General features: G+C 34.6%; 1 protein-coding gene across 10 annotated transcripts in view; it reads right to left on the reverse strand.

The window, feature by feature from the left end:
* Positions 1–24,801, reverse strand: part of SLC4A7 (solute carrier family 4 member 7) — a 107,620-nt gene that overhangs the window by 60,319 nt on the left and 22,500 nt on the right. For all 10 annotated transcript variants that reach the window (XM_048216139.2, XM_044383346.3, XM_026496884.4 and 7 more), the window contains exons 2-3: positions 7,184–7,265; positions 3,099–3,245 (exon numbers count right to left, since the gene is read on the reverse strand). In XM_048216139.2, the coding sequence (XP_048072096.1) occupies positions 3,099–3,245; positions 7,184–7,265 (229 nt within the window). The remainder of the gene's footprint in view (positions 1–3,098; positions 3,246–7,183; positions 7,266–24,801) is intronic.

The raw sequence follows: 24,801 nt of genomic DNA on the forward strand, positions 1-24,801 counted from the left end.
AATCTTACCTAGTATATTTTTCATTTCAGAGACTGTATTTTTCATCTGTGGACGTTCCATTTGGGTTTTCTTACATTTTCAATTTCTCTGCTCATCAGTCACATTCTCTTCTATCTTCTTGAACATACAAAGCAGATATGTTATAACCGGCTTAACATGCCTGCTTTCGAATTCCATCAATTCTGCCATTTCTGGATCTGTTTCTACTGATTTACTTTTCTCCTAGTTATGGCTCATATCCTCCTACTTTTCATATTTCAAGTAATTTGGATATATCAGATGCTGTGAATTTTATATGCTTAGGTGCTGGATTTTACTGTATTTCTTTTAGTAGTAGTATTATACTTTGCCCTGGCAAAGACCTTTAATTTAAATCAATTCCTTTAAGACCTGCTTTAAAATTTTTTAGAGCAGATCCACTGCAGCTTTTAGTGTAAAAATTAAGGCCCACTATTAAGGCAATACCCTTCTGAGAACTCTGCACAATGCCCTGTATGTCAAGGTCTTTCCTCTATGCCTGATGGGAACACACCCTATTCCCAGTCTTATATGATATCCAAGAACTATTTAGCCTACTGTTTTCTCATGATCATTTCCCAGGTGTCAAATAGTTTCCTTTGGCCCAGACCAGTACTCAACCAAAGATTCAAAAGGATCCTTCTTCAGACCTTTGGAAGCCTCTCTGTGTGTAGCTCTCTACTCTCTGGCACTCCATACCTTACTTAGCCTCTTTGGCTTTCCCAAATTCCAATCTCTATCTCAACTCTGACAGCTTGAAAGGTTCTGTTTCAGATTCCCCTCCCTGTGCTGTGCCCTGGAAACTGTCTCTAGGTAATATGCTCAGGCAAGTATAAGGCTCATCTCACTTGCCTCCCCTCTCTCAGAGGTCAGAGTGCTACAGTGTGTTGCCCAATGTCTGAAAATTACTGTTTTATATATTTTGTCAATTTTCCTAATTGTTTAAAATAAGAGGGAAAATTCATGTTATTCCATCACATCCAGAAGCAAAAGTCCTTTGTAATATACATTTAGAGAGTGGCGACCAGAAAAAAGAGACATCATTCTAGCAATTTCTTGGATACATATTGGCAGTTAAAACCAAAATAAACCTACTTCAGTGGCATTAAACTTTTCTAAGGATAGTTATTCCATTAAAAAGTCACAAACTTTTCCTCCACTAAATTCTTCAAACCACTATATTTAGACTTCACAAGTCATACCTTAGCTTGAAACATCAAACCACCTATCCTAGTAACCATACTTACAGTTTAGTAGATAGCATTCTGTAAACACATTATGTACCCTTTTATTCACACCAATTAGAGAAGCATAATGATCTACTCAGATTAGCAGAAGATATCCTAAACTGGACAGATGCATCATACAGAACAGCAAAATAGTTCTAAATTTACTTAATATCATCAAAGTCCACCAGTGATCCTTTCCGAAAATAGTACTGGTTTTTTCCTTGCTACCCCCAGGACTTTTGTTTACTATGTGACCACTTAATATTGTACTAGGCCATCATGTACTAGGCCATGTACTATCGCTCAGCACAGGTTTTTAAGAGATTCCCATCACATTTAGTCTCTCTAAGCTGAAGTGTCTCCATCTACAAAAATGAAAAAATACCCATCTTTTAAATAATGCAGAGTAGGATAAATGTGGTATATATGCAATGGAATATCGATCAGCCATAAAAAAGAATGAAATCTTGCCATTGGCAATGACATGGATGGAGCAAGAGTATAATGCTAAGCAAAATAAGTCAGACAAAAATAAATACCATATGATTTCATTCATATGTGGAATTTAAGAAACAAAACAAAAGAGGAAAGAGGAAAAAAAGAGAGAAAGACAAACCAAGAAACTGACTCTTAACTACAGAGAACAAACTGATGGTTTCCCAAAGGGAGGTGTATAGGGGATGGGTGAAATAGGTGATGGGGATTAAGGAGTGCATTTGGTATGATGGGCACCAGGTGTTGTATGGAATTGCCAAATCAATGAATCACCTGAAACTAACACTGTCTGTTAAGTAACTGGCATTGAAATTAAAACTAAAAATAAATAAAATAAAAAGTGCAGAGAGAATTAAATCAAAGAGCATATGTCAAGGGCTTGGTGGAATGCTTAGCACAGAACTGGCATTTAATATATTACTATTCTCTTATGTTCATGCTGTAGCTATATGACCCATAGGATTCTTTCCCTCTTCTTCACACAAACATTCCTTTAGCATAGCACACAAGTGTCTACAAGTACAGTTCATGTACTTGCTAGAATGCACACACTAGGACCCATGGTGTAGAGATGGCCAGGTAGGTTCATAATGTCCTAAAAAAAAATAACGATGCCTTGTATGTCCACTAACAGCAATGTCCCAAGAGTCCTCCTCAGGCTGTACTTTTATTTTGGCTCTCACCATTCACACGTCTCAGGGCCACTTTAATCAGTACTACCAATATTTATTATCAGGTAACATTCTCTTTCCTCTACAATATGCCTTTTTTCTTTCTGATTTCCTCTGTCTATTGGCACTTCTGTATTTCCCTGCTTTCAAACAAAAATCTGTCCTTTCACAGACAATACTATCAAATCAGAGCACTCTTTTTTGCACAGATAACCAAGTAGTTCAACGCAGTGGATAAAAATTTCTAGCCAAAAAATGTGTTCACAAATGAAAAAAAAAATTTAATCTCATCCAGGAGCCTGAAGATTCCAGATATTTGTTCATTGCATATATAAATAATGAAATATAAATAATAATGAAATAGAGAAAAGGAAATAAAATCCCACCAAACTGAAGCTCAAATGTCAAGACTCAACTTTTACAATTCCAGTGCTTGGAATATAATGAAGAAAACAAAACCCCTTACTTTTTTTTTTACTTATCCAGAATAGATCTTAACCTATAAACTAAATACTTTCCTTGGAGAAAAAATATTATTACTTCAATTAGTATATTCTTCAAGGTTTATAATGTATCTAAATTACAGCAGACATAAAATTTAAGAAAGAAAATATTCTACTTTTTTAACAAAGCTTTTCAGGAACGAACTTTAAAGTGTTAACAAAGAACTACTGTTTTCTCTTACCATAAGAAGGAGACTCCCGTCCATCTTCTTTATCTGATTCTTTATCTTTTCTTCTTCGGTGGTGATGTTTGTGTCCACGATGCCTATGACGCCGACGACTCTCTTTACTAAATGGGACGTGAACACCAATATAGACAGCTCGATGACCTAGCCAAAGGTTCAGAAACATTACTGATTTTCCAAAAAGGAAAAAATACACACAAAAGTATACCAAATTTTACTTTGATGAAGAATTATATATAAGCTCATGTAACTAACAATGCTATTCCCTGTTCTATTCTTTTATAGAACACTAAATAGAATGCTATGTCATGGGTTAATACCACTGATTGATAAAAAAGGTTACTTGTGGTGCGCCTGGGTGGCTCAGTCCGTTAAGTGTCTGCCTTCGGTTCTGGTCATGATCCCAGGGTCCTGGGATCGAGCCCCACATCAGGCTCTCTGCTCAGCACGGAGCCTGCTTCTCCCTCTCCCTCTGCCTGCCACTTGTCTACTTGTGATCTCTCTGTGTCAAATAAATAAAATCTTTAAAAAAATTTTTTTTAATTTAAAAAAACAGGTTACTTGTGTAAGCATTAGTTTGCAAGGCTAAATAGGCATTTTGGGAAAGAAGAGTTTGGCCTATCTGAAATCCTACTATGTAGACATAAATTTATTCCATCTACATTTTGATGTCAACCCTAGTTAACAGAGATCCCTAAGAGATATGTTTTAATGATAATTAAATACCTTATAATCAATATTCATAAGCAGATATTTGTAACTATTTATTAATCATGGTTTTGAAAAATCCCAATCAGCAAGGTCCAAATTACTGAAAGCTACATTAAATGTAAATGATCCAAATATTCCAATTAAAGGGCATAAATTGTCAGACTGGTGAGAGAAAGCAATACAGTAAGGTTATCACATGCTTCTGGAATATAAAAAGCTACTGCTGATGTTGCATGATTCTCAATTTGTATTTTGACCAATCAAATGGTTATGAAAGGCAGTCTCTGCTTCTTTCCACTAGATAAAACTTAATCAAGGAACTAGAAAGCTAGCAGCACTATGTCAAATACTGAGGCATGAACTTGATTTCTTAAACAGTTTAAAGCTCCTATCTAAGCTATGTGGAGTGAAAGGGGTAGGGGGCTACAAGTTTAACTAATTTGCAATTATGCAAAAGACTTCTGGCATGGAGCTGCTTTTTGCCCTTATGTACATTTAAAAAATAACATGCTAAAATATGAATAGTTAATGGCATTCTTTTCCTAACAAATTCCATAAGATGGTCAGAAAATAAATACCTCAAGAAACTCAAGATCTTCATCTTTAGATGAGATCTGAAAGTACAGTCAATCCACACTATTTGTGAATTCTTTATTTTCAAATTTGCCAACCTGTTAAAATTTATTTGTAACCCCAAAATCAATACTCATGGCAATTCTGCAGTCATTTACAAATATCCAGAGCAGCAAAAAAATTTGAATTGCCCAAAACACACATACCCAGCTGAGTTTGAAAAAGGTGACATTCTCGATTTCTTGCTTCAGTTGCCAACATATTAATATCAATAAACTTAATAATTACATTTAAACTAAAAAGAAAACTAGACCTATAGATATACAATGAACTAAAATTATTTGCTTAAACATCTTCAAATACCTAGCACTCTGCCTAGTATACAGTAGGCACTAGGTTAAAAAAAATTATAGAAATTTAATACCAATTATTTTTTTAATTTTACCAGAAAATCCCAAAATTGAAAATCAATTATATAGCATTGGGGGTGGGGGGGTGATGGAAATGTTCTAGAATTAGAGTGGTGATGGTTGCTCAACATAGTGAATATACATTAAAAAAATTAACTACACACTTTAAAATGGTGAAATTTATGTTAATTATATCTCAATAAGAAAAGTAAAAAAAATTATAACAAAACTCAGTTGATATTGCTACTTAATTTTAGTGAAACTATTTTCTTCTGAATACTATAAAAAAGTGGAAATTAAAGAGTCAAATTCTCATCACTGTGCACTGGGAATTACAAAGTTGTACTCCAATTAGTACTAATGGGTTCTGGCACATAGCCCCAATGCACCAAAATAAAAATAAATTATAGGAGTTTCCAATTTAGAAAGAATAGATAAACAGGAATATGAAAATCCAACCCTTATTATTTAGCTTTTATTATCAACCTTAGTGTTCTCTGTTACGATTTTTTCTTTCCTTTTTTTTTTTTTTAACCTTTATTCTGTCAAAGGCCTATTCAGTCGAACTCTGAGATAAACGTAATCTCTCCCTGAAACCTGATCCTGAAATTTAGATATATACCAAGTACGCAAAGCTAAAGGCTCTGGGGTAACAAAGGGAAGCAAAAAAAGATATACAAATACTGCTCTTCACATTCTAGGTTGCACATATTTGAGAAGTAACATTAAATGCTGAGTGATGGATTCACTATACATTTGAATTGATAAAATCGTTCCTAAACATTTTAACTTCCCTAGCCCCTGGAATTCACAGAATCTAACCATAGGCTTCCAGATAACTGAGGTTCCTTTCAGAAGCCCTAGGAAGCCTAGATTTTTAAGGACAATTTTAAAACACAGGGCTTTCTTCCATCTCACAAAGTAAATATGGAGAATACTTATTTGCCTCTTTCCATCTCCTTTTTAAAAGCAACAGATTAATGCCCCTGTATGGTACCAGCTTTCACAGAAGGCTTTAACTTAAAAATGTAGTTCCCAAAAAGACCTCAAAAGTCTATCAAAACATTTGCCATGAACACCACCTTAACCAAGTGTTCAAGGTTAACATCACTAATAATAAGTCACACTGGTATCACATGTCCTCAAATATGATACACTGAAAAGAGCACATCACTTCTGTGGTATGCTTCCCAAATATCCATAATCTCAGTCTGTTCATATGATAACATAAAAAACCCAAACTTACAGACATTCTACAAAGTATCTAACCACTACCCTTCAGACATGTCAAGGTCTTGAAAAACAAGGAAACACTAAGAAACTGTCATAGAGGAGACTAAGAAGATGAGACAACTAAATGTACTATCAGATCCTGAACTGTTCAGCTGGATCCTGGAACAGAACACGGACATCAGTATAAAACTGGTGAAATCTGAAAAAATTTAGTCTAGTTAATACAACTGTATCAATGTTAATTTCTTCATTTTCATTAACTTAGGATGGTTATGTCAAATGTTAAAATTTTTAAAAGCTGTGTGAAGGGTAACAGGAACACTCATACTATCTTTGCAACTCTTCTGTAAATCAAAAATTATTTCAATCAGAAGAAGAAAAAAAAGAAGAAGAGACCATTTGCAGGACTTCTTCCTGGAAGACAGACTGACATTCAACTCATCTGCTACACAATTCTATGCTGAGGTATCACAGCACTTGAAAAGGCCGATGTAACTGACCTATACAATGAACATTTAGATGACTAGTAGTAACTGGCTTATTAATCTGGCATTCTGGATTGCTAAAAACACGTATTACCTAGCCTGCCAGAAATGAAAAAAATAAAAGAATCAACTGACTTTTTAACTGTGGTATTTTAATTTCCAAGGTAAGTAATGGCAACCACCAATGAAATCTGAAAAGCACAGATTCTAGAGGCACCTGGGTGGCTCAGTCATTTAAGCATCCGACTCTTGATTTCAGCTCAGGTCACGATCTCAGTGTCATGAGATTGAGCCCTACGTCAGGATTCTCCCTCTCCCTCTGTCCCATGTCCCCCTCCCTGCTCACACGCATGTGCGCTCTCTCTCTCTCAAAAAAAAAAAAAAAAGAAAAGAAAAGTATAAATTCTGAAATCTTCGTTATATCGATCCTTTCAACAAAGAGAAATCAAGGAATATTCTAAATGCAGCTATGAGTATGGTTACATGGGTGTTTGCTGTATTATTCCTTAAACTATATTTGGAAAAGTGTTAAAAATTCTTTCAAATGTATGCTCTACCTCATAACAACAACACACAGTTGCCACAAATAGCAGGTAAAAGTTTGTTTAAAGCACACTAACAAACTTTCATTAGTAATTTATCCTGCTAAGCATAAGTTAAACAAACTTACTTTCTAGTTCTTCTTTTTCAAACTTTGTGTTCACAGTTGAGCTGGTTTTGCCAAGATCCACAACAGCTTCTTCATCAGGACCCTAAAAAGAAATTATTCTCATTTACTCATGACATCACATATATGCTAAGAACCTACTAATAGGGGCATTATTTCAAATAGTCAAAAAATAACAGATTGCCTTCCTCTCAAAGAAACGAACTATAAGCTAACTAATTATAGCTAACTGCATTCTTTTCTAAAGTATGCATAATTACAGGCTTTTTGTTTTTAATCCACAAAAGACTATTCAAAAATTTCATGGTAAGAACTGAGGTGACAACTTTTAAATGGTCTTCTATGGAAGTTGCTAAGTAACTGGTACATATATTTACTACAACAGAAAGACAATCCAGATCAGCAATTAGAGAAAACTGGGGGTGAGGGAGACCCTTAGATATACGGAATGATATCAATATGGAATGCTTTTTTGGTTGTTCTTTGCTCTTAGGTCCCCTAATTAAAAGGAAACACTTAACTCAGCTATACTGGATTATATTATGGTTCCACATAAAATGGTCCAAAATGAGTCTACAGACTAAACATGTAGTACCACTTCCACTCGTAAATTAACCAAGAGCCAATCAAAGCTACAAGAACTTTTTTATTTCTCTACAAAGGAAGAGCCATGGCAAAATTTAACCTTTAAGGAGATTCTAACTTTGAGTTGTCTAAGACTACCTTCATAATTGTGTTCCCTTCTCCAGCTCAACAAAATGAAACATATTTTTGTAAAATACTTTATATTTTTTAAAAGAATAAAATTTTACGCTTTACTTTCCCTTCTCAACCTCTAACTTAACTTTGAAAGGAACATGAGTATGTTCAAGATTCTGTGGCACAGATAGAAACAGATGAGGAAATTCCCTTCCCTCAACAAGTCTTCAGTTTGAGCTGAACCCTTGCCCAGCATGGGAAAGGAAACCTTGCCAACCTTTACCATTGTTAGGAGGTCTTGCACTTTGTCCAATACAACTACCACGTGTCTCAACAGGTGCACCCTGACTCGGTGGGCAAAGAAGACATCACCACTTCCAGTTCCTCAGGAAAGTCTATTCCATTTTAAGACTAGAGAACAGTGTCCGATGATCAGGCAACCATGAACAAGGACTCTGCTGTGTTCAACGAAGCCACAGACTGGGGACACATTGGAGAAGACATTCAAGAGTTTGGAAAGATATACAAAGGTTCTGAGGAAGAGTTGGCAATATTAAACAAGCCTATCTAAACTTCAAGAGTGACACAGATCAGATCACACAGCCTATGCTGGATGTGCAGTATGCTGAGGAACCCAGGATATGGAACCTCATTCTGCAAACCAGTCACACCAGAGAGGTCCTATCCTATAATGCCTTTGTCAAAGAATCAAAGCAAAAGATGAATGCAAGGAAAAGGATGGCCCAGGAAGAGTCTAAAGATCAGAAATGACCTGGAACGGGCTGGGGAGCTTGATGAAAAAAGAGGTGGATAATCTGAAACCAGCGTTCAAAGCAGGCAAAAGGATGGGCAATAGGAAATGGACAGTGTCCTGGCTCAAATGGAATCAAAGTACTACAAACCTTCCAAAGTAGGAGAGGAAAGCACTTTCAAAAAAGAAAATAAATAAACTAATTCATTCTCTTTGAAGGTTCTTATGCTATAACTGGTACTTCTGCAGGCAACACAGACAAATGGAGATAAGAGAATTAACTAATAAAATTATAATAGTAACTGTTGTTAATATCCCACTGAATATTATTTTTCTAGAATACGGTTACTTTTTTATCCATCCAATTATAGTACTTTTCGAATTTTGCAAGACATGTTCTCAGCCATTCCCATTTTAATGACTTATCTTATTGTTCAGAATCTCTGATAACACTTACAACAGTAAACCAGAAAGAACACAATTAGCTTCTAACCAATTTCAAAGTCCAAGCATAAACTGGAAGACTATTTAAGACAGGATCAAATAAGAGGTTGGTTAAAATGATCTTGTAACATCTCCTCCAACTTTTGATCTACAATATCATATGTTTGCGGATAACTTTTTTCAATGTATACAAAGTAGATTCATATACAATTGTGCCTTGCTATCCAAATTCTGTGTCTAGATTCTCCTATCTTTAAATTCAGGAACTGAATCAATTTGATTAAGTTTTTAAACAAGTCCCCTGCTATCCAAACTCCATTTGCTTCCCACAATTCAGAACCAGACACAGTACATTAAGGCAATGAAGATCTCCTAATATCCAAACTTATTTTCTGAAGGTTAGATATCCAAATATATAATCAAATAGAGTTAAATATCAAGAGGTTGCTGTATAGAACTCTGAAGGATTGGTGTTCAATTTAATACAGAAAACGCAGAGAAGTCAAATGACTTGCTAAGGCTCCATATCTACAGGAGAGGGAAACAGACTATGTATTTTCATATAACGGATTAAGAAAGATGAACGACAACAGTATGTGGTTCATTAAACTGCCTCACAACAATCAAACACCAAGAGTAATGAGGAAAGGCTTAAGTAGGAAACACAAAAATATACACGTAGACACACACACAAAAAAACCAAAAAGCACCAGAATGTATAATTAGTAACAACCGTCCATTAGGCATGTAATACTCTAAAATCTTTAGCTCTCCTCCAGTGATTTCATGCATAGGTAAAAGACACGTAGTCTCCTGACAGACGATTATCCCAAGAGGTAGCATACTATGTATTCTAAAAGGGATTAACTGCTCCCATTCTAACCTTTCATTATTAGCAGGAACACTTGCTAAGATAAGAAGCAAAACAATACATTTTTCTCTTACCCCTAACCAAAAAAACCCTTTTATCTTTGCAGATATACTTACACGTTTAGATGTACTAACAACACTATTAGCCAACACTCAACAACAGCTTAAGTTGGACATCTAAACACCTACCACATGAACACTCCCAATATGTGCAAAAAGTCACATGCCAAAAAAAGGCTGTCCGCCAGCACATCCTCTCATAGCCCACCCAGCTTGCTCCCATGTAATCATGTCTGTGAAGTAAGTCACTCAACTTAAAGCCAAGTAAGAATATTATTTTATTGTGACTGAGTAGGTTTCCAGTAAGAATGTTCTCACGTGTAACTGCAAACTAAAGTTCAAATTTTAAGAGTATAAAAAACTTAAATACTAGCACTGTAAAGGAGGGGGGGGAGTACCTGCATTTCTCCCTTGTCTTAAAAACTTTTCATAGCTTTTCAACAACAGTGAAACATGAATTAAAAAGGCAATCTGTTATAAATGCAAACATTAAGCAGGCCACACAAATTAGTCATCTTGACATATTACTAGTAATTCAACAAAGTCTGCAGGTTGCATATGACCCTATATTGAAAATCCCTTAGAACAAAGTCATCGATGTTTCAAGGGGACAATTCATTCCTGAGACAAATGTATTGCATTTTAAATCCTATCATTTTAGGATAATGTCTCAAGCCATATTTCAAAATACAGAATATGTTTATATGCTAAATTAAGCATATTTGTGTTCCTTAAAGTATATACAAAAATGTATTATACAGTAATAAATACTTGGAAGGCTAACCTTCAAACTAACATTGTCTCACACTGATGATTAGGAAAGCAATGATTAGAGACAATCATATACTGTTTAATTTTTTTTGTTACAACAAATACATTTAATTTTAGTAATTTAAAAAGAGAGTACAAATTTCAATCTGTTAATATGTCAGTTATTTTTATATTTGCATCTAGAAAAAACTTCATTTTTTAACTCCAAGAATATAGTGGAAAACTAAAAATCGTAACAGCAAAGAGCAACTCCTGACATCAAAATGTTTTCATTCTTACCATCAGATAAGTGAGTGACGTAAGCCAATGCCTATAAAGCCTTCCTAAAATGAAATAATGCCAAGGCACTGAGAAAATTCAAATACATGGAAGAATAAAAAATCACCCAAAGTATGTCAATATAAGACTGACTCACGCTAATCTTAAGAAAATTAGGGCGCCTGGTGGCTCAGTCAGTTAAGCGTCTGCCTTGGGCTCAGGTCATGATCCCGGAGTCCCGAGATATGTCCCACATAGGCCTCCCTGCTCGGCGGGGAGTCTGCGTCTCCCTCTACCCTTCACCTGCTTGTACTCTCTCACTTGCTAGCTCTTTCTCTCTCTCTCAAATAAATAAATAATCTTTAGAAAGAAAGAAAGAAAGAAAGAAAGAAAGAAAGAAAGAAAGAAAGAAAGAAAGAAAGAGAGAGAACATTATTTGCCATGGTTTCAAATTTCTATTCCATTTCTATTTATAAAATAAGGTTACTAATTAGATATTATCTTTGTTGTTATGGAACACTTATAAAGAATTAGCCATACAAGATCATAAAGAAAGTTTAAATTCTCTGTGTATGAAATGACACATGTACAAGGTTATTACTTGCAGCTTATAACCGGAAAAGACTGGACACAATCCAAGAGTCTCCTAATAGAGGAATGGCTATGCCAATGGAATACCATGCTACTGGGCAGTGAAAGGGGGAGGTATTTTTCATGCTAGTACATAGAGTGTCTGAGACCTATAATAAAATGAAATATACACAAGGTAGAGAACCATATATAAAGTCTGCTACTTTCTGTGTTAGAAAATCCCCAGAATAGGAGCATTTGAATTTGCATAATGAAACACTGGAAGACATACTGGTTACCTCTGGCACTAGATGTAGACTTCTGAATTTATTATTATTATTATTTATATTCTGTGATTTATTTTTAGCCATGTGAATACAGAGGAAGACTTAGGTACGCAATCTCCTGAAAGTCACTCACCTATCTATCTTGGTCCTCATCTACAAAGTATAATACCCACCTGAAAGCATGGTGGAAGGAGATACTACATGAAAATGCCAAGCACAAGTACATATCCCACAGAAAATGTTCCCATTTTTTACTAAGCTAAATGAGAAAACTATTCCATGTTTCTAGGGGAAAAAAAAATGCTTTCTATTAGATTAGAGAAGCCTTACAAAGACAGAAACAAACACCTATTAGTTTCCTAACTAAAAGTGAACTGAGGATTTAAAATATAACCTAAAACAGTATTATGGCTGTATAGAAGAATGATTCACAGGAAATGCATGCATAAGTATCTAGGAGAAAATGCCAAGATGCGGCAAGAAACCTTCATAAGGACATAAAACTATTACTTAAAGAGACTTTTTAGTATCAAAAATTCAGAGACACCTAAAGAGCTTATTAAAATTCACCTCCCTTTGTTCTATGCTAGACATGCTCATTCAGTAGGTTAAGGTGTTAAATATTATGTTAAATAACCTCCTTATGTGATTCTGATGCACACTGAAGTCTGAACACCATGCCCCTGCATTATGATTAGGACTAAAGTACTACACATTTAAATTGCTCTTCAATAAAGACTGCTTCATGCTCTTCATCATTTTAGGAGGCCTGCCTGGGCCTACTGTCAACTTCATTTACATTGTTTTAATCCTTCAGAAAATGAAAAGTATATTCCAGTTCACAAGCAAATACTGTAAATTATACACTTTCACTGTAATACAAAGAAACCTAAATCTATAAATAGTGTTCCAAAAGTTTATTTGTATGTCAAAATATTTCCTCAAAATGTGTAGGGCAATTTACCAAAATACATATAAATAACAATGTTGTCCCCACCAAAATACAAATTTCCTCCAAACAATTCCAATTCTTAACCCTATTCCCATCTATCACTAAGAGTTGAACTTAATTAGAAAACTGTAAATTTATGGGCAAAAAGCTTAAGAGTAAGGTAAATAATCTTTTCTAATCCAGTTAAAGGGAGATAATGACTACCATTTCATAAAATAAAAAGCCAAAGAATGATATTCACAGTTTCTAAAGAACTCACTTGGCATTTCTGATTCAGTCCTCTAAAATATGTAGAAAAGACATAAAAGGTACATGGGAAATTACTGCAAATTTAAAAATGCAAATTTCAAACTTAGGCAATCATGCAATTCCCCCAGGGAAAAAAAAATTAAAATCTTGAGAAAAATGCTTTGTCCCCAGAGGAGACAGATTTAGACATTGGAACAAAAAGCCTTCAGAAATGTACCTCATATACCACTGTTAAAGACAATGAATTCTAAGAAAAGTTTCAAAAGAAAAAAGTGAAGAAAACAAAGAATATAAAAGAAAACTAAAAGAGGTCCGAGGCATAAAAACTGGCAAGTAATGGCCTCCAATAAGAAAGAGGATTGCTAGTGACAAATTTTATTGTCACATGCTTTATTATAAGACACAAGAACTATGGACACATGGAAAGCCTCATCAGGGTTCTACTTGAAATTATAAGTCACAAATATTTATTATATTATTTTTATGGGGCGATGCATTCATTCCAAGTTCCAAATCAGCACACACACACCAAAAAAACATATATGAATCACTTACTCTAGGGTTATCAAATAGTATATGGTTACTGAAATAAGCATAATAAAATCTATTTCCAAAACAGGCTTTTTAAAAAACTATCGCAACTTTATTTGTAATTAAAATGTATAGAAAAGCACAAGCATTCTGCACTAAAGGGAAAACACACACACACACACAAAGATCCAATCAATGTTTTTTGGCAAAATAAGGTCCAGTAAGTGTTCGGTCAAGATTCCCCTTCTCCGGTCAGCATGAGGTTATCATTACCTGGGTATTTTTAGGGTTCCACTGCAGTTTTCTAGTGAAAACCAACAGGAAACAGCCAGAAAATCCCTTAGCAATATGGTTGGTTTGCCTCTTCTTCCCCTGGATAACACCCCTCTTCCCCGTAAATCCAATAGATCATGAAAGAATTTTCATTCCCTTAAAGACTAGGAATTAAGGAACTCATCCATTCATTCAACAAATATTTACTGAGTACATACAATGTGACAAGCATTATTCCAAGTACCAGGGATACATCAGTGAATGAAAAACTATCGTAATACAATAAAATTTCCAGCTTAACAGTTAACTTACAGCTAAGTGGCTCCCCACGATAAAAAAAAATCTGGAGGTAAATGAACTCTCTTTTCCGTTCCTAATCTCAATGAATGAGACCTCACAGACTCATAGGTATCAACAGGCTTTACTTTTTCAGTTCAATGTTCAGATTTTATATATACATCACACACACACACACACACACACACACACAAAGCTTAAGTGATGTAAGATCACACTGTGACCTGGTGAAGAGTCCCAGTTACGTGGGTTCTTTACCCATAAGACAATAGACCAAGGTCACTATAATATATGCTAAGAACACACAGTACTTTCTCTTTACAGCATCTGTTAAAACCTATAATTACATATTTATGTAACTTCTTTAATGTTCTTTACATATTTATATAACTACTTCTTCAACTTCTACTATCTTCCAGTAGAACAATAAGTTCCAAGACGAGGGGAATCATGTCTGTTTTGCTCACCAGTATACCCTAAGCATCAAGCAGGGTTCTTAGTAAGCTCTCTAATACTGGAATGTTGAGTATGTTTCAAAGGACAAGACTACTCAGATAAAAATTTACACTGGATTCACTTAAAGACTCCTTATGAACACAATAAAAGCTCAAACACACAAAGATACTCAATATTTTGAAATGTAATAAATCAGTTTATAAACAAAAAAGCCCATCAACAACATATGATAAAACCAAAACTCAATTCACAAGCAGGAATTCCCAAGAAAATCAAACTATCTGAAACAGACTTTATAACTATGTAATACATTTTACTAATTCTTCCCAGAAGTCATTTTTCCACCTGAAAAAGCAAAATCTGTGATGTGTACTTTCTTGGCCAAATGACCAAAAATCAAACTAACATGTCAAAGGCATTATATTAAGGAAAAAAGGAATGTTAAAAGATTATTTAACAATAAAATTCATAAATCTAGTCTTATATTCTTTCTGGACACTTGACGTTTACAAAATCTGTTATAAAACAGCATGAGACGATCCCTATCACAAATCAATTTCTTCATTACATAAGACATATGGCCACAGCCCAAAAGTAACACCTCCAATAAGTTATGATTATAACCACAAAGAGTTATCAAATATTTCAGTTTCTATTCAAAACATACTTAACCACTAAAGACAAAGTGATTTCTTTCCTAGCAGCTTGGCCAAACAGAATTTTTAAAAGCCTCATTCAAGTAATACTAACTGATCAAAAAAAACTAATTTTATAGAATAATAAAGATGCTACAAACATTGCTAACTTTACACAAGGATTTACTCTTTTCAGCATGACTTCCACAGCCAAGGACACAGAGGATGATACTATTCTAAGCCAGTGCTAATAAGCCTGACATTTCTTCAAGCTTCACTAGTAAACTGAAAAAGTCAAATCTGTTTGTAAATAAAACACAAGATCACAGCCAGGTACATACAGGTAACTTCTTCTCCAGGCGAAATCTTTCCATGGTAATATACAAATGCCTTGTCTTTGACAATGTAATGCAGTTAAGTCCCTTGAAGATTCCAGGGACAGTGAGTACATATCTGATTTAGGTCACTGTGCTTTGCACAGATGAACTCCCCTAAGTTGCTTTTATGGTACAGCCAATCACAGTCTTCCAAGTTACCTAATCTTCCAAGCTAATAACTACAACTTAAACAGGGTCACAGCAAAAGAGACTGGGAGCTTAATACACACATTTAGTAGTAACAGAAAATACCAAAAGAGAAATGTAGCAACCAGTTTTCAACTGAAACTTTTGGTTTCATACTCTAAGAATATACGGGGATGGCTACCTGAGTGAGTGAGTGAGAGTAGGCCGACTGATCTTAGAGAATAGCGAGAGTAGACAGATCTTAGAGAATAAACTGTCAACAACATTGTTGGTTATATCTAGCCCTTTCACTTAATTTCAGGAAGACCCAAAGATGTTTTCATCTGAAGAAAGTTTTGCCTTTTTATCATTACTCTAATATTTATATCAACTTATCACTATATTAATAAGATTAATAAATCACATTATGGTTTACAATTATTTCAACCAAATGTATTCATATAGATAACAGCTAAAAGAGAAAAAAGAAAATTAGAAGCACTCCAACTTTCAGACTCAAGATCTCTTTATACTCTTTAAAAATTACGGAAGACTTCAAAGGGCCTTTGTTTATATAAGTTTAACATCTTTATTTACTATTTTGGAAGTAAAAGTGAGAAAACTTTAAAACATTTAAATTCAATTTAAAATAAAATCAATACATGTTAACATAAATAGCATTTTAATGAAAAATAATCCTTTTCAAAAATAAAAAATTTAGTGAGAAAAAAGGCTTTTACATTTTTGCACATCTCTAACACCTGACTTAACAGAAGACAATTAGATTCTCGTATCTACTTCTCTAATCAAGGATAGGATTTGGTTGAATTATATAAAAAATTCCAGACTCACGTAATACTCTGTTGGAAAAGGTTAGAGTGTTTTAATACTCTCTTCAGGTAACTGTGGATATTCCTCTTTGATATTTCACTAAATTCAAAAAGGAGTCATTTTTTTTTAATTTTTATTTTTATTTTTTTAAGTAAGCTCTACACCCAAGGTAGAGATCAGGACCCTGAAATCAAGAGTCGCATGCTCTACTGACTAAGCCAGGCTGCATCCCAAAAAGCAGTCATTTCTTAAAGGTTAGTTTGCAAGGTAGAATCTAAAACCATTTCAAATGAATGTTTTTGTACAGGTATATTGAAATCTATTGGTCTACCATGCACTTTGAACGGCTCTCTCACCCATTTGTAGAATATGTGTTCACTGGGTACTAGAACTTTTCCAAACTTCCCATTTCATTATATGATATAAAAAAATGCATTTGTTAATATCATCAATAATCTCATCAGAGAAGTTCAAGTATTGAGAAACAGACAAGGTCAGGCTGGCAGACACAAGTTTTCCAAATTTCTTGTTTTATCATGAAAGCTAGATTTATTATCATTGGTAACAAATACTACCAGTTATTTTTCTTGAAGTCATAGGTTCACTTCATTTCCTTCTTAGGAAGTATCTGCCAAATGTCAAGTCTGAATAACCACAGTTTAGTCTGCAGCTACTTTCAAGTAAAAAAGCAGCTAGCTTCAGCTCATAATTCAAGCAATCACATCACTGTTTTTACTCCAATTACTGGTACTTCAGTATGTAACAGACGTATTTTCATGCGTACTTCCTATTCTGTCATTCAGAATATAAAAGCAATGTGCACTCAAAGACTCAGATTTAGTAAAACAGTTTTTACTTCTTCATCAAGGACATTCTTAAGGGAAAATTTGTTTTGTTTTTTAAACCAAGAATGCCCACCCAAGCTGTTTTGGTGCCTCTGCCTTGTTTTGAGCTAAGGGACCAGCAGTTTTACTCATTGCTTCTGCACCCTCAGTACAAATTCCACAACAGTGGAAAAGGCAAAAAATGTCTTAGCACCATTATAAAAATAGTTTTGACCTTACAGATCCCCTGATCTCAGGGACTGGCACAGGTCCATGGATAACACCCTTAGAACTACTTTAAAGGCTATATGTTGAAAATATAGAGTTAAAAAGTTGTGGGTGAGGGGTGCCTGCTGTCTCAGTCAGTGGAAGCATGTGACTCTTGATCTCTTGGGGTTGTGAGTTTAAGCCCCACACTGGGCACAGAACTTACTAAACTAACTAAGTATATATATATATATATATATATATATATATATATATATATATATATGGCTGTGGGTGGATTATATTCTTTTTAGTTTCTCTGTGATACTGTTTGTTCAACAAACATTTTAAAGAATGAAGACTAAAAATTATCATTCTATTATTCTGGGTATCTAGAAAATAAAAATACTTACTGAGCACCAATTATGTGCAAAACTATGCTAAACATGATGATATGTATAGCATTACATTTAACCTTCAGACATTTCATTTAATCCTCTCAACTCTAACTAAAGCTCAGAGAAGTTAAATTACTTCTCCAAAGTCACAGATCTAGTAAGCAGTAGGTTTAGCATTCAAACCTAGTCTTTCTCAGTCCATGCTTTTTCCTCTACTCCAATGGTGATAAAGAAATTTAAGGGAAAAAAAATGTCCAACTATAGATGATTAAAACAAAATTCTAACTGAACATGAATGAATAAAATGTCTACCAAATTCATATAAAATGTAATCTTAATTTAGGGTGTCTGGGTGGCTCAGTTAGTTATCTGCCTTTGGCTCAGGTCATGATCTCAGGGTCCTGGGCTCCCTGCTCATCAGGGAGTCTGCTTCTCCCTCTCCCTCTGCCCCTCCTGGCACTCGTGCATGCGTACTCTCTCTCAAATAAATAAATAAATAAAATATTTTTTAAAAATTAAAAAATAAATAAGAAATAATTATAATCTAAATTAAACTAAAAATATTCTCTTTGGATAGATATATTTGCTCCATGGAACCATCAAATCCTTTATTTTAACAACACAAATAAATGTATTTTTTTATAGAAATATCTATTTCCCAAAAATGAAGTCTTACTACCAGCTAATCCTGTAAAATTCACTGATAACAGATGCTAGATAAATAACAAAGTAAGAAATTTAAAACTGAAATAATATATCAAAACAGAAAAAAAACACTTTGATTTTCCACTGCTTTATATGAGACTGTAGATACCAGCCAAAGACATGCCATAGCCTTCAAACTAAAGCTTCCAGGTTATTAAACTTCTCTAAGAATTAGAAACCCCAATGACATCAACAGTTCCCCCAAGCATGTAACTAATCATATTTTTAAAACAGTCAACCTTTCTATGATTTATAATTGGCAAATAAACTCGAATTTTAAAAAAGGGAATAGAAAAGATTTATGTTAGTCAATAGTTTTAAAAATTACCAATACATCACACCCAGAATGAAAAGTGTCTGCAAACAAGCAGGTTCAACAGCAATTCCTACAATAACCTCTTGAAATTTACCTCCTGTAGAAAATCTTGGCCCTCCCCACTATATTTAAGAGCTTAACATCCTGGTCAGCCATAGGTCTCAAGCACTGGATTATAAAAACCCTGAGCACAGGGATTTAGGTAGAGAAGGAGGGAAAGGGGGGCGGGGCAGGAGAGAGAATAGGAAGGTTAAGAGGCCCCCGGGAGAAAAGAAGGAATTAGGTGCATACAAATTTTTAATTTCCTTAATTGCAAAACAAAACTAACTCTTCATCAAAATACAAAAAATGCATTTTTCCAACATGTTTCCTGTTGTGACAGTATCCTGGGCACTACTAAAACCAATATTCAAATTAAACTTTAAATATCAAGTTTACAGATTAAATAGAAAGAAAGGTAAAGTAAGTTTTATTCTACCACTCTCTTGATAAAATAAAAAGATATTAACTCAACATATAAGCTCCAGAATTTTAATCTGGCTATTTCTTTAAAGATTTTTCAGCAATCCTTATTTTTAAGGTGAGCTATTGAGGTATGATCGACATGTAGAAAGTTGTATGTATTACATACGTGTAACACATACAACTCAATGAGTTTGGGGATACACACCCATAAAACCATCACCACCATCAAGGCCCCAGACATATCTGTCACCTCCCAAGTTCCCTCCCACCCCCCTTATTATTGAGTGTGTGTGTGTGTGTATGGTAAGAATACTGGACTTAATCTGTCCAACAACTTTGTATATAATACAGTATTGTTAGCTGTCGGCACTACGCTGTGTAACACATCTCCAGAATTACCTTGTGTAACCGAAACTTTGTACCCTTTGACCATCACCTCCTTCACTTCCTCCTACCTGCAGCCCCTGGCAACCATCTGTTCCACCCTCTGCTTCTATGAGTCTGATGTAAGTGAGATCATACTGTACTTGTTATTCTACATCTGGCTTATTTCATATAGCCATACATTTACATGAACCGAAAGAGTCTCGTGTATTCCCTTGTTCTCTCTGCCCCATTTTCAACCTTTTCTCTATTTCTGTAACACAAATGGAAGTATATATTCCAAAAAAGGTAGCCACATTACAACTCACTGCTTTGTTCCAATTAAAAAATATATCTTAAAGATTTTTCTGTATCACTACACGGCAACTTCATATGGAACTAAATTATTAAATAAACCTGTACGTGGTAGAAGAAATCATAACTTACACAAGGCTGCTCAAATAAGCACTCCTCCCATATCATATCCACTCACCAGACAGAACTACTTTCTGTTTTTGTCTTATAACCGTTCTTGGTAGCTAGAGTTATCATCATAACTTTAAATAATGTATCATTTTAGGCAGTATCTGCTTATTTTACAAAAAGAAAAATAAGGATTTTCCACACACACTACCCGACACACACACACACACACACACACACACACCCCTTTTTCACTTCAATCTCCCCTCCATATCTCAGTTTTTAACTGGATTTTTATTTTTATATCAAGACTGATAACACATTCTGTTCCATATTTATAATGAAGCCTTCTAAGTAAACTGTGCCCTCTGGTTAACTCCAAAATTTTAAAATCCATGTTAAAAAAGCATTTGGAGTACTAAGATTACTTAAACACTACTCTCTAGTTCAGAATCAAGATTTATGATTGGAACATTAGAAAATGTCACTAAACCGCTACTGCTCAAGAAATTCTCTCAAATATTATAGTCAAGTAGATCTCCTTCAGTGTAACTTAAGTAAATGAGAACACAAAGAACCTGCCCAAAAATGATATATTACTGACTAGATACCAAAAGTAAACATATTAAAATGCAAAATACTGAAGATTTCAGTCTTTGCACAAGTCATAAGATTCTACTATCTCTAAGATAATCTATTCCCAATAAAATCATGAAAAAAGGGGGGATGGGGGACACTTTACCTAACAAACATTCCAATATACTATACAATTACGATAAGCAAAAAAGTATGGTACCAACACAGAAACTATAATTAAATATTTTGTAAGACAAAACAGAGTCAAGAAACTGAAAGTAATTCATTTATTAAATGAAAAGACTTCTTTGGTTTTCCAGTCTGATGAAACAAAGTTGTCTACATCAAACCACAAGTAAAAATAAACTCTAGGTGGATTCAAGATACTTAGAAGGGTAATATCTAAAATTTAAAATAGTATTTTATATTATTGGAGTGGGGATATAGTCTTAGTCAAGATGAGAAATCTAGAAGCCATAAAAAAAAGACTGATACAGATTAATGTTACTCTATTAAAAACACACACTTCTCTAAAGCAAAGAACATCATAAAGAGACAAGGTAGAACATAAGGAAATGCATGCAGAATGATAGACATGGCATTAAATATCTCTAATACAAGAAACTTCTTGAATTAAAAAGGAACTAAAAGGAACAGAAAAATGGACAAAAAATATGAACCAAGTAATTCCCGTAAGAGAAAATACAAATGACCAATAATCACATAAGATGGACACTCTCACTAGAGGTTCAGCAAATTTTACTCATCGGATTAGCAAAAAGAAAAAAATTTAACATCTAAACTGATAAAAGAAGGGAGACACAGACTCGTAATTCCCAGTGGGAATATAAATTTCTCTAAAAATTTTTTGGAGCATAAGCTAGCAAGAATCCATTTTTTTAATCTTTAAGAATATTCTTTGTGCAGCAGTATCAGTCCTGAGTATCCACTCCACAGAAAATAAAAGCACCAAAATGTAAAGATAAGGTCAAGCATGCTTACTATTCAAACTGGCAAAAACAAAAAACAACCTGAAAGTAAATGAAAGGGAACAGCTAATTACCATTACATATTAATAAGACACAAAGAATGAGGCAGAACCTGGAGGTTCCACTCAATAGATAACAGTTAACATATTAAGAAAAAAGCAAACTGTAGAATTATCATGTTTAATATGATCACATTTTTATGTTTTACAAAGGATAAAACATATTTATGAGTAAATATTTCTATGAACGTAAAAGTATAGGAGGATGATATATCGGTCGGTCTGTTTCAACAAAGATCGCGCTTCTCTGAAGATGTTAAGTATCTATTAATTCAACATACCATATAAGATTTAATATCAAAGACAATTATTAAAAAGTCACTAGAAGTGAAAAATTAGCATTTTAGTCAATTTTTCAAAACTGTGATCAATTCCAAGGCGCCTGGGTAGCTCAGTCCGTTAAGTGTCTGAATCATGGTTTCAGCTCAGGTCATGATCTCCCAGTTGTAGGAGCCCCACATCAGGCTTTGTGCTCAGTGCGGAGACTGCTTGAGACTCCATCTCCCTCCCACCCTCTCATTCTCTCTCCCCCTCTCTCAATCTCTCTCAAATAAATAAATATTTTTTTAAAAAACTGTGATCAATTCACGTTTTGATAGATACAACTTTGATAACAAGGCAAGTAACATTTCGAAAGTGCATTTCATGAGGTCAGAAGATGGTTCAAAATTTTCAACACATTCCCATTTTTTTAAAATAAATTTGTAGTTAAGAGTCTGTTTCTTGGTTTGCCCCCTCTCTTTTTTTTCCCCTTTGCTTATTTGTGATGGCTACCAGAGGGGAAGTGGGTGTGGGGCGGGTGAAACAGACGATGGAGGATTAATGAGCACAGCTGATGTGATGAGCTCCGGGTATAGTATGGAAGTGGTAAATCACTATATTGTACACCTGAAACGAATATTGCACTGTATATTAACTGGGATTTAAATAAAAACTTTAAAAAAAATTAAAACTAAAATGAATTTGTAGGCACAGTGTAAAGAAACTAACATTTTCTCAGCATCATGGTGGAAAAATTATATCATCACATAAACTGATTTTCTTTTTTTTTTAATTTTTTTTATAAACTGATTTTATTTAAATTCAGGAAAAAAATAATACTAAAACAAAATTCTAATTATGACTTTCAACCAGCCCAAGGGTAAAAAAATCTAGAAATTTAAGTTTGGTGGAGAACTGTACAAGAGTCAAAATAATTTTAAAAACACGTAATGCCCTAAGTTCCCTTTACAGATGCAGTCACCTTTTCGGGACAGCAGTTCGCCCTCCCTTATCAGCAGGGGATGCGTTCCAATACCCCCAATAGATGCCTGAAACCATAAACAGTGCCAATCCCTACACATACTATGCTTTTCCTATACACGTACAGTAACGATAAAGCTAAATTTATAAATTACCCACAGTAAGAGATTAACAAAACAATTATAACAATATACTGTAATATGTTATATGAATGTAGTCTTTCTCTCAGAATCTTACTGTAGTGTATTCGCCCTTCTTGGGATGATGTGCGATAATAAAATGCCTAAATGATAAGATGAAGTGAGGTGCATGACGCGGGCACTGTACTGTGTGTTAGGCTACTACTGACCTACTGCCTAGAGCAGGTAGGAGCATCTGCCTCTAGCCCTCCATCACGGAAAGCGAAACTTGGTGGTGCGGGACCACTGTGTGGAACACAATACAGAGGTAATGGCTAATGATGGAGATAATGCTGCTGACATAAAGCAAAGGACCCCGGTGAAGTTTCTTTATCTGGCCAGAAAAAGGCGGGGTGCATGTTTTTCCTAATTAAGAGAAGACATGTTTTAAATTCTTTAATTTAAAACTGTTATGTTGGGGCGCCTGGGTGGCACAGCGGTTAAGCGTCTGCCTTCGGCTCAGGGCGTGATCCCAGCGTTCTGGGATCAAGCCCCACGTCAGGCTCCTCCGCTGGGAGCCTGCTTCTTCCTCTCCCACTCCCCCTGCTTGTGTTCCCTCTCTCGCTGGCTCTCTCTCTGTCAAATAAATAAATAAAATCTTTAAAAAAAAAAAAAGTAAAAATTTTAACACAATAAATCAGCATCAATATAATAAATTTATGGGGATATTATTTTACTTTGGTTTCCACAGAAAAATTTGAAGCAAAGAGCTAACAAAAGAAGAAAAATCCCCTGTAAAACAAAAACAGGTCTCATGTTTCGGGGAGATGCATTGCCAGTCCATACCTTTCACCACTGCTAAATATCACTGCTGAGTTCACGTGGCTTCATTTGGGCAACCTATTCAGTTTTCACCAAGTATGAATCTTCATCAATGTATAATATCGCCATCTGGTGGCGATCATTAGACATGCGGGATGTCTAAGGATAATGGAGAGAGAACCACTCTAAATTCGTGCTCTAGGCAGGAAATTCTGGGTTTGAATAAATATCCCTTGGAGCTGCTTTAAGAAACCTGAACGTTAATTTCATTCAGATCAGAAGGTAAAGAACTACGGAGTAAATATTTCATTTATATAGTAGAATATTTAAGAAATAACAGCTGTATTTTTCATATGGGCATTTTATATGTACCACTGAATAATCAATGGGTTACAGTGAGGTAGATTTACAGTCATTTTTTAAAAATTGTTTCAAATACCTATAGCATTTCAGGAATTTTGTTTTTAAACATATTTTGAGGCACATCTATAACTTCATGAAAATTAAACAGCTGAAGAATCTAGTTCACAAATACAATTTTCTATAAGGTAAAAATTGTTTTATTAGAAACTTTCCAGGAGAGCCTGGCTGGCCCAGTTGGTGGAGCATGCGACTCAGGATCTTGGGGTCATGAGTTCAAGCCCCACACTGGGTACTGAGATTACTTAAATAAATC

This window comes from Ursus arctos, unplaced genomic scaffold, assembly GCF_023065955.2.
Source record: "Ursus arctos isolate Adak ecotype North America unplaced genomic scaffold, UrsArc2.0 scaffold_20, whole genome shotgun sequence".
In the NCBI taxonomy this organism is placed as follows: domain Eukaryota; kingdom Metazoa; phylum Chordata; class Mammalia; order Carnivora; family Ursidae; genus Ursus; species Ursus arctos.